At 45.7% G+C, this 14,934-nt stretch overlaps 3 protein-coding genes across 3 annotated transcripts; all 3 read left to right on the forward strand.

Annotated features, from left to right (window-relative positions):
- The first annotated feature begins 1,055 nt into the window (after positions 1-1,055).
- Positions 1,056-1,778, forward strand: ccmC (cytochrome c biogenesis C). The gene has a single exon. It carries the CDS (start codon positions 1,056-1,058, stop codon positions 1,776-1,778), a length of 723 nt encoding a protein of 240 aa, YP_005090397.1.
- A 721-nt stretch (positions 1,779-2,499) lies between these two features.
- nad3 (NADH dehydrogenase subunit 3) lies at positions 2,500-2,856 on the forward strand. Its single transcript has one exon. It carries the CDS (start codon positions 2,500-2,502, stop codon positions 2,854-2,856), a length of 357 nt encoding a protein of 118 aa, YP_005090398.1.
- Positions 2,857-2,900: 44 nt separating this feature from the next.
- On the forward strand, positions 2,901-3,278 carry rps12 (ribosomal protein S12). The gene has a single exon. The coding sequence runs from the start codon at positions 2,901-2,903 to the stop codon at positions 3,276-3,278; it is 378 nt and encodes a 125-aa protein (YP_005090399.1).
- Positions 3,279-14,934: the final 11,656 nt, after the last annotated feature.

Genomic DNA, 14,934 nt, shown 5'->3' on the forward strand with positions numbered 1-14,934 from the left:
CGAAGTGACCGCTACCCCCCATTGGTCATAAGGAATAAGCGCTTCAGTAGGAACTCTATTCGAAACATAAGTGCTAGTATTCATAGCTCCAGCCCACTAATACTTAGGATAGTTTAGAGCGAGCAACATGGAATGGACCGGTGAGATCACTATGAATCAACTCAGGGGTCTCCAACTACATCCTTTGGGAAAGGAGGACCAATGCATTTCACCTTTAATGCAATCCTCACAAGAGGGAGAGTTCTTTGCTTCGGGTGAACCAAGCACAACACCTATCACTAATTCTTTCCATCTCGATGTCCTCTTATGCCATAACTTCGTAGCATTCTCGATATGAGTCGAGAAACTCGACGTTCTTGGCCATTACTCAATAGGACACATACAAGCTTACAAAATTCCCTGTGCTAAGGTGCTTTCCTTTTTTTATGGTAAGGCATCTTAAATCCATTCGCCAAACATTCCTTTGAAGAATGATTCGTACCGGGAGCATGACAAAAGAAAGATTCTTCTTTGGCCAATAACACATCATGAATAAAAAGTTCATTGTACCTTACCTAATGTTTGTTGCCATATAAGAGAGCCTCAGCCTCTATGCATGAATCATCACGAGATATACTTTGGATCGCGGGGTGGGGAAGAGGAATCGACGAAGAATCCAGGAAAGAGCAGCGAAGGAACGTGACGAGCAAATTATCGTCTCGAGATGTTAGAAGGTGCAAAATCAATAGGTGCCGGAGCTGCTACAATTGCTTCAGCCGGAGCTGCTGTCGGTATTGGAAACGTCCTCAGTTCCTCGATTCATTCCGTGGCGCGAAATCCATCATTGGCTAAACAATCATTTGGTTATGCCATTTTGGGCTTTGCTCTCACCGAAGCTATTGCATCGTTTGCCCCAATGATGGCGTCTCTGATCTCATTCGTATTCCGATCGCAAAAAGGAAAGAAAAACCAAGTAAAACATGATCTACTCAAAGAAATTGGAGAATGTTGTTACATTTCAAAAAATATTTATTGTCTTTCTTGTTCCACTAGCAAGGCAAGGACAAAATTCTCACATGTCCGTTTCGTTATTACAACCTTCTTTTTTTATGTCAAAGACAAAAAGCTACGCGCAAATTCTAATTGGATCTCGGTTGTTCTTAACAGCGATGGCTATTCATTTAAGTCTTCGGGTAGCACCACCAGATCTTCAACAAGGTGGAAATTCTCGTATTCCGTATGTACATGTTCCTGCGGCTCGGATGAGTATAGTATTTTATATCGCAACGGCTATAAACAGTTCCTTGTTCCCATTAACAAAACATCCCCTTTTTCTTCGCTCTTCCGGAACCGGTACAGAAATTGGTGCTTTTTCTACTTTGTTTACCTTAGTGACTGGGGGGTTTCGGGGAAAGCCTATGTGGGGTACCTTTCGGGTGTGGGATGCTCGTTTAACTTCTGTATTCATCTTGTTCCTTATTTACCTGGGTGCACTGCGTTTTCAAAAGCTTCCTGTCGAACCGGCTCCTATTTCAATCCGTGCTGGACCGATCGATATACCAATAATAAAGTCTCCAGTCAACTGGTGGAATACATCGCATCAACCTGGGAGCATTAGCCGATCTGGTACATCAATACATGTTCCTATGCCCATTCCAATCTTGTCTAACTTTGCTAACTTCCCCTTCTCCACCCGTATCTTGTTCGTTCTGGAAACACGTCTTCCTATTCCATCTTTTCCCGAATCTCCCTTAACGGAAGAAATAGAAGCTCGAGAAGGAATACCAAAAAAAACCTAGAAAACTCGCTGAGATTGACGATTCTCTCTGTGTTGCATCCATGGCGCTTAATGGTTACAACATTGGCTGGCAAATTGGGGAATACGGCTTTGAGTCGGGGCACCCCGCCCCGGGAAACCCCTCTTGTATTCGTTGGCCTAACTTTCTCGTGTTATGGTCGACAGCGTTTTTTCTCCGGGGTATGGGAAGAGTCACTTGAGGGTTAGTGATGCGACCTTCTGTAAAAGCATCACGCGGGTGAACGCCCTTGAACGCGGGCAAGGCGCGAATACAAATACGAGACACTAAACCCGGTGTGAAACCAATCAACATAGCATAAGGTGTAGGGCGGTTGTACCCCGTACCGTATCCCCCTTCCCTGAATTTCTTAGGCCCGAAACCCCTCAAGTGCCTCAAGTAGGTCTTGCAGTGATTAACGGACGCCTTGAAAGTGCCGCCTTCCGGAAAAAAATAAGGTCGACAGTTATTGTTGGATGTTCCATTCCTGGGTGCTTGGGAATAGTCGCACTGTCTGCCACTGACTCGCATCTCGGGAGGCCTCCACGGGTCTTTCAAGCGAGCCATTAACGACAAGGCCAGAGCTTGCATCCGGATCTCTCGGTACAAACCAACTCGGAAGGCATCGGTTCAATTCCGATAAGGGACGATTTTTTTTCCGGTATGCCGCTCCGCGAGCAAGGAGCGCCGCGAGCAGAGCGAGAGAACGAAGTGGGCTTTTTTGATGAATGAATTTTCACCTATTTGTATCTATTTAGTGATCAGTCCGCTAGTTTCTTTGATCCCACTCGGCGTTCCTTTTCCATTTGCTTCCAATAGTTCGACCTATCCAGAAAAATTGTCGGCCCACGAATGTGGTTCCGATCCCTCCGGTGATGCCAGAAGTCGTTTCGATATACGATTTTATCCGGTTCCTATTTTATTTATTATCCCTGATCCGGAAGTCACCTTTTCTTCTCCTTGGGCAGTACCTCCCAACAAGATTGATCCGTTTGGATCTTGGTCCATGATGGCCTTTTTATTGATTTTGACGATTGGATCTCTCTATGAATGGAAAAGGGGTGCTTCGGATCGGGAGTAAGCACTAGTGATAGGGCAAAGGGGGGAAGGACATAGGAAAGAGGGATGCCTACATTCAATCAATTGATTCGTCATGGTAGAGAAGAAAAACGGCGCACGGACCGTACTCGAGCTTCGGATCAATGTCCCCAGAAGCAAGGAGTATGCCTGCGTGTTCCGACGAGAACACCGAAAAAACCAAATTCAGCTCTACGTAAGATAGCCAAAGTACGGTTGAGCAATCGACATGATATATTTGCTCACATTCCAGGCGAAGGTCATAATTCGCAGGAACATTCTATAGTCTTAGTCAGAGGAGGTAGAGTGAAAGATTCGCCAGGTGTGAAATCCCATCGTATTCGAGGAGTCAAGGATTTGCTGGGAATTCCGGATCGCAGAAGGGGCAGATCTAAATATGGTGCAGAAAGACCAAAATCGAAATGAATGGAAGATGCCTCTGGAACGTCGTTTTTTATCGGCTTTTCGGAAAGGGCGGGGCGCAAGAACAAGTCTTTCAATCGTCCCACGGCTTCAGATCAGGTAGAGGCATCACTACGTAGTGGGTGGGACAAGTGTTTCATTACGTCTTCTGAAGAACGAACCAATCCCATGACTTGGACTTCCTGGCCCAACCAACCGGTCCCCAGTACAGTAAGAGACTTCTTAGGCGACCCTCAACTCAGAAACGATCAGACCAATCCGACTCTACAAACCCCTGAACAGTTGGAGGTTTTTATTCAAGGAGTCTTGGCGAAGCAGGATAAACTTCAGAAACAGCCTTATCTGGTTTACAGGAGATCGCACAGCGCTGCTGTAGATAAAGAACCGTATCCTCAGGGATACACGGTCCCAAGCTTCCAGCTCTTTGATGGACGATCCTAAAGAACATTTAGCCAGATTTGAGTCTCAGTGTGGAGATACTGCAGCCAATTGGAAGCTCCTGTTAAGGCCCTTCTTCCTTGACGAAAACGGCGTTTACTTGGTACACCAATTGAGCTCCAGGATCGGTGTCGTCCTGGGAACAAATGTCTTACCTATTAAAAAAAAAAGGTTCCATGCAATCAAGAAATCAGTTACTATTGAGGATTTGCGTCGATGTAGGCAGGAGAGGAATTAGAAGTTTGAAGATTCTCTTTCGCGGGACCCTCGCTCTTCAGCTTGAGGAGTCTATCGTTGAAGACAAGCTCGTGCCGATCTGTATCCGTGGGCTCAACATTGAGCTCCGCTATGCACTGATCCCTGCTGGGATTACATCGTTCACCCAACAACTCGAGCGAGCGTTAGAGTTAGAATAGATCGCGAGAGAGAAAGTTTTCCCTGTGGCATCGAAGCGGACCTCTGGACAAGTGGCTGAGGCTTATGTCGCTGAAGTCCGGAATGATGATAATAACAATAGCAACCCTGGCCGATTTACTAACCCAAGGAGAGACAAGCATTGGAGGAATAGGAAGAAGAAGTACGATTTTTATCTCTGAGATACGGAGAGATGGTTCGATGTGATGCTGGCGAACGGGACACTGACTCTGCCGGAAACTCATTCTCAGACTCAGCCCGGTGATGAGTTGAGTTCTCGTTATTGTAGATACCATCGAAGGTTGAATCATGGGACGTCTTATTGCAATGCCCTGCCATATATTTTTCATGAAAGAATTTCCAGGGGTGAGTTGAAATATGACAATCAAGGAAGCCCAACGACCATGATCGAAACCCAGCCACTGCCGAATCACAATGATGCCAACCTCCGAAACCCTCCAGTTGCAACCGTTGGGGCTATATCTGTTTCCCCAGTCTCAGCTTCCGAATGGTTTCGATCTTCCCCGTCGTCTTCTACCGAGGCAGGAATATACCTTAAGGCTGACAATGAGGAGGCGTCGCCTTCTCAAACATCTGAAAACAGATTTGGACCGCATTCTCCGAGGAGCAGACCATCAGTGCCTGATGAAGTTACGGTCTTGTCCCCAGTTGTACATGAAGTTGAGGTAGCAGCGGTACAAACAAGAAAGCAACGGCAGACATTGCCCGTTAAAGAAGATAAAGGTTTTGTGGTGGTACCACCTGGACCTCAACGACCTACTGCCACCACAACGCCGCAAGAGAATGTTCAACGGCGACAACGACCTCAAAAGGCTATATATGATGTCGCGTCTCAACTCAGGAAGATTCCAGCCCAAATATCTATGGAATAGGTTTGTTTTTGACCTATTCAAAATTGTTATTGCCAGCAACCGCGTTGGAACATGCGTTAGCGGAGGCTGCGTTAGCCTGCGGGGAGGCTGAAGCGTTCTATGCTTACCGGACTGAGATGGAAGTTGAAAGGGTAGACAGAGGCCAATAAAGACAAAGGAGTTTAGGACGAAAACAAATGATTGCGATCCTGATCGGCCACGGGTAATCATGGGCCGTTACTATGACCACAAGGTTTTCTATACTTTGAACTATGAGACAGTACAGCGACGACGTGGCTATGGGATAGAAATAGCTCTGACATGCCATAAGGACTTCTCACATTCACGGATTGCGATGTATATTATGGTGAGATGAACCACAACAGGCCGCTGTATATCACGGTGAAGGCCAAAAAACTTCCAATACCTAGAGCCTTCGTGTCATCCATCAACATCATTCCACTCTTTTTTCTTGATTCTTTGGGCCTGCCAAGAGACGGAATTTTACCAGATCCTCTTCTTATTCATGGAGTCGGAAACATGACGCAGAAGAGCATCGGCTATATCAAGCTCGAGGTTGCTGTAGGAGGGCTGCGTGGAACTCATCGATTTGAGGTCGTGGACTTCAGGCCATCGTACCATATGTGACTGGGAAGGCCTTGGATCCACACGAACAAAGTCGTGCCGTCTTCCTACCACCAGTGTAACAAATATTCGCCGAGAGAAGGGGTCCAGCACAAGATCATCGCCTGAAGAAATCCGTTTTTGGAGGATGACATTTCATTTAGCAGAAGCGGAGTCTTTTTTGCCAAAGAAAAGTGCTGATAAAGGGAAAGGGATTGGTGAGTCCGGTCCCGTAGTACCTCCCTCGCCGTCTGCTCACGCTGCCATCCCAATGAAGTCCGGCACCGTAGTTCGATCTGGTGGAGTTACCTCGATCCCGTTACCTGTACAGAGTTCGTTTTCATCGGAAAGGAGAGTGTTAACGTTAAGCAAGAAGAGCTACGAGTTGGACGACGGGCTATTTCACCGACCGTCACTTCTCCTTTCTATCTGCCGAAGACGCAAGTAGCCCAACGACAGGCTTGTGTGGAGTTGAATGAGAACACGCAGAGGTCTTTTGGCGAAACTGGGGGCTCTTTGTCTAAAGGAAGGGCAAAGTCAACAGGCCAGTCCCAGTTTCAGAATTGGAAGAAGCAGTAGGAGGTTCACCATCAGAAAGGCATGGGACAACCTTCTCTCTTAAAGCTTTCTTCGAAGAAGTCTTTCGCTTGACTTGGCTCAACGGCTTTAGTTCCGTAAATGCTTTCGTATGAAGCTTGAGTCAAGTCTAGTCTCATGCAGTGAAGATCGTCAAGCAATCATTGCTCGTCTCTCCGAAACCTATTGATAAGGAACGCGTTGAAGTGTATTGAATAATAAAACCTTTCAGGTATTTGTTAACATAGCGTTGGACGATTGATTCCTTTCTTTCTCCATGGCCTGCTTCCCATAACTGGCCTTACTCAAACTTGCGACTTGATTAGAGTACCTAAACTGCTTTCCGGTTAACTGCTGACTTTCTTTGCTAGCTCACCCGAAACTCTGTCTTCAGGAGGAAAGCTTGCTTGAGTACCTTACTGGAAAACAAACCGCTTGAGCTGTAACCGAAACAGAAAGGTTTGATGAGCCGCTGCTTGCTCTCTAACTGCTCTTACCGCTTCTTTTTCTTGACCTCTGCTCACTGCTGCCAATGCTGTGACTGCCGCCCCTATCTCTAAAGCTGCGGATTACAGCTCCTGACTCAACAAGTTCAAAGTCTGAAGTATGAGTCTTGTTTGTGACATTAAAGAATGAACATTCAATTCAAAGGAATGGGACAGACTGCTGCTTGCTATTACTGACTGCGGCTGCCGACCGAAGAACTGAAGATCTTCAATCTATGTTTGAGTGCTCTAGCGAAAGAAAAGAATTTAGAATGCTAAAATGACTTCTAAAAATAGGATAGGAAGATTCTTTTCCATTTATTTATGAAATTACGTATCAATATACATTCCCTTTCCGTCAACTAAAGTCTGTTCGTTTCGTCCGTCAAAATGAAATGGCAATAACTCATCTCGGGCAAGAACCAACTACTAAGCGGTCGTTCGGGCTCTATTCCCTCGGTCATGGCGAGGGGAAAGGGAAGGCATACCTTTGAAAGATTTACAGCCTAGCAAGGACTACGCTGGCGAGTGACGATTGGCCGAGGGGAGTTCCATCATGTAGCTGGGCCAGTAAAAGACAAGTAGAAGCCAGTTAAAGACGAGTAGGCAGGGTACTAAGAAGCCAGTGGGGTACGTAAACGGGGACAGATCACATGGTTTTGTACTGGTCAGCTTTGGGCTGGCGAGTGACGATTGGCTGAGGCCCTCGTGGTGGAGTACTCTCTGACAGAATTGACGCTTCGCTTGGGCGCTCTATTATTGCCTCCTATTCCTGAGGGGGTGATCGAGGTTAAGCCGCGTGGCGGACTATTCGCTTTTTTTTGGAGGGTGGGCCTTTCGTACTATAGTAGGCTTCAGCGCACTTCAATCTAGTGGATTGGTTCAATAATATGGGTTTGAAATGATCCATGTTACGGAACCAAGACACAGCTGGGTATAGGGCCTCCAACGCCTATAAATAGCAGGCAAAGGGAGACGGGGCCGAGGCAAGAAAGATGGATATCGCTGGAAGACTTGAGAGAGTTGAGCAAGAAATAGGAGAGGTGGAAAACGAGAAGCTCCAACGGGAGCAAATCCTACATGCCTTTTTAGAGCATATGCCTCCCGTCGATCCAATTCTCATAGAAGAGCGTATCAGCCTTCTCCAGAGACAAATAAGTTTTCTCGAAGAGAGGAAGAGGGCGCTGCTCAAAGAACAGCAAGCGCTCATTGTACGGGCGGTCACCCTCGGTGACCGTGGGGATAATGAAAAAGTCGTTACTGTATCTTCCGTCTGTCTACTAAGTCGTTATTTTATCTTCCGTCTGTCTACTGGTTTTTCCAAGTTGTAATTGGCTCAGAGAGCTCTAGCTCTCCTTATTAGTATTATTATGGTTAATGGTCCGTTATCTAAGTTGTAATTGGCTCAGAGAGCTCTAGCTCTCCTTGTATTGTATTATAAATAAATTTTTTTTAATGGTCCTTTAATAGTATCTTCCAACGCTCAACTCACGGCAAAGAGAAAACGACCCGGTTCCATTACTTTCCATTTTTTTCTGGATAAGCACGGCCGGGGAAATGGTTTTATACGCAATTTCTCAGTCCTAAAACGAATCTACGTATTAACAAGGTGTTTACTCATCCAACGTGGAGAAAGTGCTTTCTATTTTCTTTAACAGGTCGAACCCTCTCTGAAGACCTTGTGACTGCTATTGAAGACCGAAACCCCTTGGTACTGAGTGAACGAATGAAGCGGGCTGGGGAGGTGAAAAACAACTTCTTCTTTCGACGGTCGAGCTTTGAAAAGTCTCTCATCAATCCACTACTTTTTTTTGTTTTCTAGCCCGGTGATATCGAGCCTCGAAGCTACTGCCAAACTCTGAATCTTTCGCTTTCCTTTCCTTTTTCAGTCAGAGCAGAGTTTCTTTTCATTCGCAAAAAACTCAGAATTCTGAAAATCACCCTCTACTGAGGAGTGTGTCGGTAGCCTTCGGAATAAGTCCTACGCATACCTACTGGCGAATAGTTCAGTGAGTGGGTTCGGGTAAGACTCTACTTATTGATCTACCTATTTATTCCTCCCCCAGAGAAGATAGAGCTACCTTAGTTCATAGATTGCTTGCATTGACGGTCATTCCATTTCTTCCATTGTTAGGCAGGTTCTGTTCCCAATCCAACTTAAGTATTTCGATGTAGGTTGCGGACACATTTCATTCTCTTGAGCAGGGACAGGCCCTATTCATTTTTCATTAATAGAAAAATTTGACAGGGGATCGTTTTACTCTCTCTCAAAGAGTAGGTTTTCTACGATTGATCCTATAGGCCTTTAAGAGATAATAGGGGCGAGAGCGAGATGTTAAGGATTTCTATCTTAATCCCCAAGTCTCTCTCATTGATGAAGGGGGACATATTCATCCATCAAACTCTTAGTACGCTAATGTTAGTTGACCCATCAAACGAACCCAACCTTCTATTTTAGATAGATAGATGTTGAGCTTAAATCGTTTCATTGGGATCAGTAGATGGGAATATAGACCAGTGGCTCCTTCGTGGAGTGCTTACGCACGGAACGAAGCTAAGGGAGGCGAAGGCCACTAAGCCGTAGCTAGCAGTGTATTTGACTCTATTGGGGCCCCTCACCCCTATTTTTTAGTAAAGCTTGGATGCCGATCAGTGGCCTATTTACCGAATCCTGATTCTTTTGAGTCCTATTGTTGCAAACGAATAAGACGGTGCTGATTCCGATGTATTTGATTTCTATGACATTGAGTCTACCTTTTCTTTTTTCTTGTAGATGACCTCTTGTACAGTCTTTTTTCAGGCATTCAAACTAACCGATTTCATCTTGATTGAAATCCTGTCGATTATACCAAACCGTTCTTCCAGCGAAGTAGTGTAATTAGAGCCTTCTTCTTCTGTTCCAATCAAGTATCTCAAGAAGCGAGCGAGCGTGTTGAGGTAGGGGAATCCGAATAGCGCGTTATAGTCTTGACCCGAATGCGTTCTTTAATTTCTGACCTTTCGCCCCTGGCTCTGTCTCATACGGTATACATACTTTCGTTTATCGAATCCCTGTTAAGGTTCTCTATGCCCCCAGACATTGATTGCTATACGGAATGTAGGATCAACTCCTTTATTATTATTAGTAAAGTAAGATAGGGCGAGAGAGGAACGAACTGAACCAAGACTCGAAGACAGAAAACGAGAGTGAAGGTCCTTTTTCTCGTTGACTGGCCCTTGTTGCACTTACTTCATCCTTCTGTTTACTTCACTCTTGCTGAACTTAGTTTACCGCCCGCTTCTTTCCTTGCGGGTCTGATTGAACTGAACTACTCGGGACCACTGCTCGCCTGACAGCTTTGGCTGCTCAACCCGATACCACCGCTTCTCGTACCTTACTACTACTATCTATAAAGCTGCTCTACCTGGCACTCACTGCTCATTGCCTTCTTTCTTGTAGACTGGTAAGATGAACGAGAGCCTGTGGCTTTTCGACTTTCTCGGCATGATCTTGCGACTTTTGGAGCCTACCTTTAAGTAAGCGCCTGAATCAATTCAACAAAAAGAGGTCGACATCCCCTAGTTGGGCTGTCTTCGAGCAAGCTCTTAGCTTTCATCGTGAGTGAGAGAGGAATTGAGGCTGATCCAGCTAAGGTGAAAGCCATTGTAAATCTATGTCGTCACCTCGTAACCTCAAAGAGTTGCGTAGTCTGCCGGGCCGGTTCCAGCCTTTGATCTAAAAAGCGAAAACTCTATGTCAATCCTTTTCCCGTCAAGACGCAAACTTTGTTTGGAGGCCGAAGCACAAAGAAAAGCCCCCCTCTTGCTTTGTCTGCCTCCCTGTTTACCCCCATATCCCCGCTGCTTGGGCGTCCCTGTAGAAAGGAAGTCAACTCAAAACGAAGCGAAAACTACTGCTTACTGCTTTGGCCGCTACGAAAAGAGGAACCACAACTTAAAGCTTACTATGATTGGCCCCTTCAACAAGCCCAACTCGACAAGATGAAGGCGTTTCGCCCCGTATCTCACTGTTAGGCTTACCCTTTAATTTAAAAGGAACTCAAAACAACAAGTAGCTTAAGGCAGCACAAGACCGTCGACTTTCATTCCCAACAAGACCCGCACTTCCCGCTAAGAAAAGAGAAGCAACCCCCTACAAAAAACTACTGCTTATTGCTTTGGCCGTAGAAGAGGAAGAACAATAGTCTGGTTGCGCTTCGGGACGACTTCCCCTACCACTGTGAAATAGCGCCCTCTTCTTCTTCGTCAATGGTCCCCGGGTTTCCCACTTGTTAAGGACCTTCTAAGCTCGGTCCCGGTTTGGATTAGACTACCCAACCTGAGGCTCAACTGGTGGACTCCGACGATCATCGGAATTATAGCGAGTTCCGTCGGCAAACCGTTGTATATGGACGAGCTCACGGTGTCGAGGTCGAGACTGACGTATGCAAGAGTTTGCGTTGAGATTGGTGTGGATTCCCTTGATGGCATAGGGGCAAGAGAGTCTATCGTAGTTTGGATTCCACAGTGCTCGTACACCCAAGGCGCTGTAAGCGAAGCCTTTCTTGACTTGAGGTAATCATCAGAGCTGTAGTTGGGATACACCCTGGGAAGCACCATGTGTGTGTTCCCGGTGTCTCGTCTTCTTGTCCACTTGCAGAGAAGACATAGCAACCTCGTCTTTCTCGACCCCCCGAGGGGGTAGGTAGTAGGGTCCCCCCAATGCGTTGAAGCTCACGTACTACTCCCACGTGTGGTGACAGGTCTGCATCGATGGCTAGTGAACACCACAAGGGCTTTATTTAGTAGTTTAGGCAGTCCAAGTGACGACACCAACGCTGACCATCCCTATCGCATTAGATAGACAGGCAGACCTGCCCGTGAAAACAAGCAGGCAGGAAGCCTCTACGCGGCGTACGTAGTCCTGAATGAAAGCATCGGTGTCGGGTTTGATTCAAAAGCAGCGGTTAAGGTACGCGGCAGTGAGGGAATATGGTGACAGCGGTTCGACTTAATCTTTCCTTTGAATTTGAAAGTAAGAGATCCAGTCGAACTAAGATTATTAGCTGTTCTCCTTGCTTCGACCTTACTTAATAGGGCAACATAGGGCGGCTAATGCACAACATCGACTTGACTTAGTGACGACAGGAGAACACCTCTTAAAGGACTAGCCTGACCCGGGATGAAACACCTTCTTTCCCGCCTTTCGGTAAGTAAGTGAATATCTCTTTCCTTCCCTTTTAGCCTCTGTGTAGCTCTAGAGCAACCTTAACTTGATCTCAAGGATGGGATTCATCAAAGGGATTGAGGACATCCCACTGCCGCCCGCATTCTGGGATTGCTGAAAGTCTGGTTCTAACGTAGGATTTTTCAACAGGAAATTCTTTGTTTGAATGCTGTCCTTTCGCCGTCTTTCTTTCTCTAAAACAATAAGTTCATATATGCATAATACCAAATATATTATTTTCGCAATTTGTTGGCTTACTATCGCTCCTCTGGTACAGCAGCCTGTGCCCCGAAAGCTCGCACAAATTGAGCCTCGCTGCCACACCAGGTCATCAAGCTTTTGGTGAAGTTTTCACGCTGCTCATTTAAGTTTACGGGTCTGTATAGTCAACCCACTTGAGAAGGGCTCTAGAAGAGAGAGCTCTTGCCACGCAGCTATAAGACACCTTGATAGGGGAACTAGAGCACGTCTTTCATCGCTTTTTTTTTTCATAAGAGAAAGAGGCTCCTAGACAAAGCTGATAGACCAAAGGGGAAAGACGTAGGAGACAAAGGAGACCTTGTTGGTAGGTCTTTATGTCTCTCAAAGGACTGACAATGCGTAGTCAAAGGCAAGCCGCGTATGGATTGATCCCTGATTCTGTTCCTTTTTCTTGGTCTTCTTTCCATCTCACAACTTCCACTTCTTAAGCCGACCTTGCCTGCTGGAGGTATGATTCCGATCTTTGTGAATCGAATTTGATCTTTTGTCTTCAAGTGAGGGCGGTGGTTGGGGAAGGAAGCTTACGATTTTTTTAGTGTGTGAGGTGGCCCCGAGAGCTGAACCAAAGCCGGCCGTTGCGAGACCAGGAGCTTTAACAGTTGCTACTTAGACTATGTGTTCAGATTATGCTATTCTATTAGTAGCTTTCGGTCTCGATTCACCCTTGCCTCTACGGGATCAACTACTACTTCGCTTAGGCAAAAGATTGACTAAGTATGTATCTGTCTACATGTGCCTCCGTCTATGTTCCCCCTTCCCCGGAAAGGTGATTATACGTATAGTATAAAAAACCTAGAGAAAAAAACTCAAAAAGAAAGAAGAGAAAGAACTGGGAGTTGGCGCCTACATAACTGGTTGCTTGCTTACCAAGCCATCCTGGCAAGCTCCTCCAGTTCGATTATTATTCTTGACTTGACTTATTATTAAGAAAACTACTCACTATCCAAATGAAAGACGATCTAGAATCTACCCAAGAAGATAGAGAGTCCCACATAACCGGACGTGAAGGTCTCCCCTCATCCGGCTCCGTCCCGGAATCAGGACCTCCCCTTTCCTTTGACCAACGTCGAACCAACCTGTCCTCCATTTCTCTTCCAAGCCAAGCGCTAGTTGCCCCGCGAAAAAAAATTTCGGAGGATGTCTTTTAGCCCTTCTCTCTTTAGTTCTAAAAAGAACTTCCTCCAATTTTGCCTTTGTATCTCTTTTTGTAAGTGGATGCTCTGCAATTGCTTGTCTTTTACTCGCCTTTCCTCGTCCCACCAATCCTTTAGCCGCCCTTCCCAAGTTTGAAGTTCCTCCCGGGCCTCCTGTAACAACCTTTCTGTCTCCCGCAGCTCTGAAGAAGAGGCAGGCTCCGGCTCAGCAGCCGGGGGGAGGTTGAGATCGGGAAGCGGTCGGTTCGAAGGGCCGACACCGCTTCCACCGCCTCCGATAGAAAGAGGAGTTCCGTCCATTGCAGAAAGTATCCAATCCACCCATTCAAATAATGGAAGAAAGAGGGTAAAGTCCCTAAAAAGAAAAATGAGAATGAAATAAATTAAGTAGGAACCGATACGGATCAAAAATTTGAAAAACAAAGATTATTTTCTCTTTTAGATAAGATGATAAATTATAAATAGATATTACATTTGATTCATGATTTCTGTCAATTACAAGCGAAGGACGATAATGGAAATGATATTCAATATTTCGGCATTCCCGCCGGTGGGAATTTTTTCAGAAGCATTATTTCATATCTATTTCTCTATCTTTGACCATGAGTTCACAGCTTAGGATCAGAAGGAACCCATCCCATTTTTCATTAAAGTAATGGTCTACGACTCCGCAGCTTGCTTAGGATAGGGGAGCTTCTTTGTTATTTTTGTTTGACTTTTAAGAGAAGGATCACAAGCTCTAGTCCAAAGCTAAACGGCATATTTATTCATCTGCACCTGAAAGGGCTTCATGAGCAAGAGCTTATTTTTACGCTTCTTCAAAAAAGCAATTCTCTCTCCTCTGGCATCACTTTACTACCTTTAGATAAAACAGTTCCCGCAGAAGACAAAGCAGACTCTCGGATGGCACTTGCTTTCCCAACCGTAACGGGATCAGATTCTTTATAAAAGTGACCACCTCTTCTTCACATAAAACCATTCGCTCAGAATCGACAACTGCAGCCCTTCCCCAATGCTCTTATTCCTACTTGCGGATTCTCTCCATCTAGGAAAGAAAGGGCCTTAATCAAGTTAAGCTTTTCTTTCCTAGATGATTCGATTCTTCTTAGCTTGGTCATTCGATTAAGATTCTTTCGATCGAGAAAGAGAAAAAGAACTCTTATTCATCCGGAAGTGACTGAACTAGCCTTTTTTTCTTAAAAAAGCGCTGTCGCACCTTCACTCTTTGTATTTGTCGGCCTTACTAGCGCTACTGATAATATCGGCGTAAGGACTGTTTATCGGATACTTCTATCTTTTTGGGAGGGGGGCCTAAGGATTCGTCTTCTATAACAGCTTTTTCAACCGGAAGTACAGTAAGAGGAATAGCCTCTTATCTAGCCTTTTTCCCGGTTTCTTGATTGTTGCTACTTTGATTTAGCCCGAGCCGGTGTCGGGGCCAGCGTCTATTAAGAAGGGGATAGCTGGCTTATTTCGCTCCTAAATCCATTTTTCCGGAATGACTTTGAATACCGATACGGGACCACCTTACCAAAGAAAATGCAACTGATTCAATAGGACCGGTTATGAACCCAAGAGCGGATAGGAGTACTCATACTCAAGGACCGGAAGCTCTCACAGCGTCAAGGC

The sequence above is a fragment of the mitochondrial genome of Phoenix dactylifera (assembly GCF_009389715.1).
Source record: "Phoenix dactylifera mitochondrion, complete genome".
Taxonomy (NCBI): Eukaryota; Viridiplantae; Streptophyta; class Magnoliopsida; order Arecales; family Arecaceae; genus Phoenix; species Phoenix dactylifera.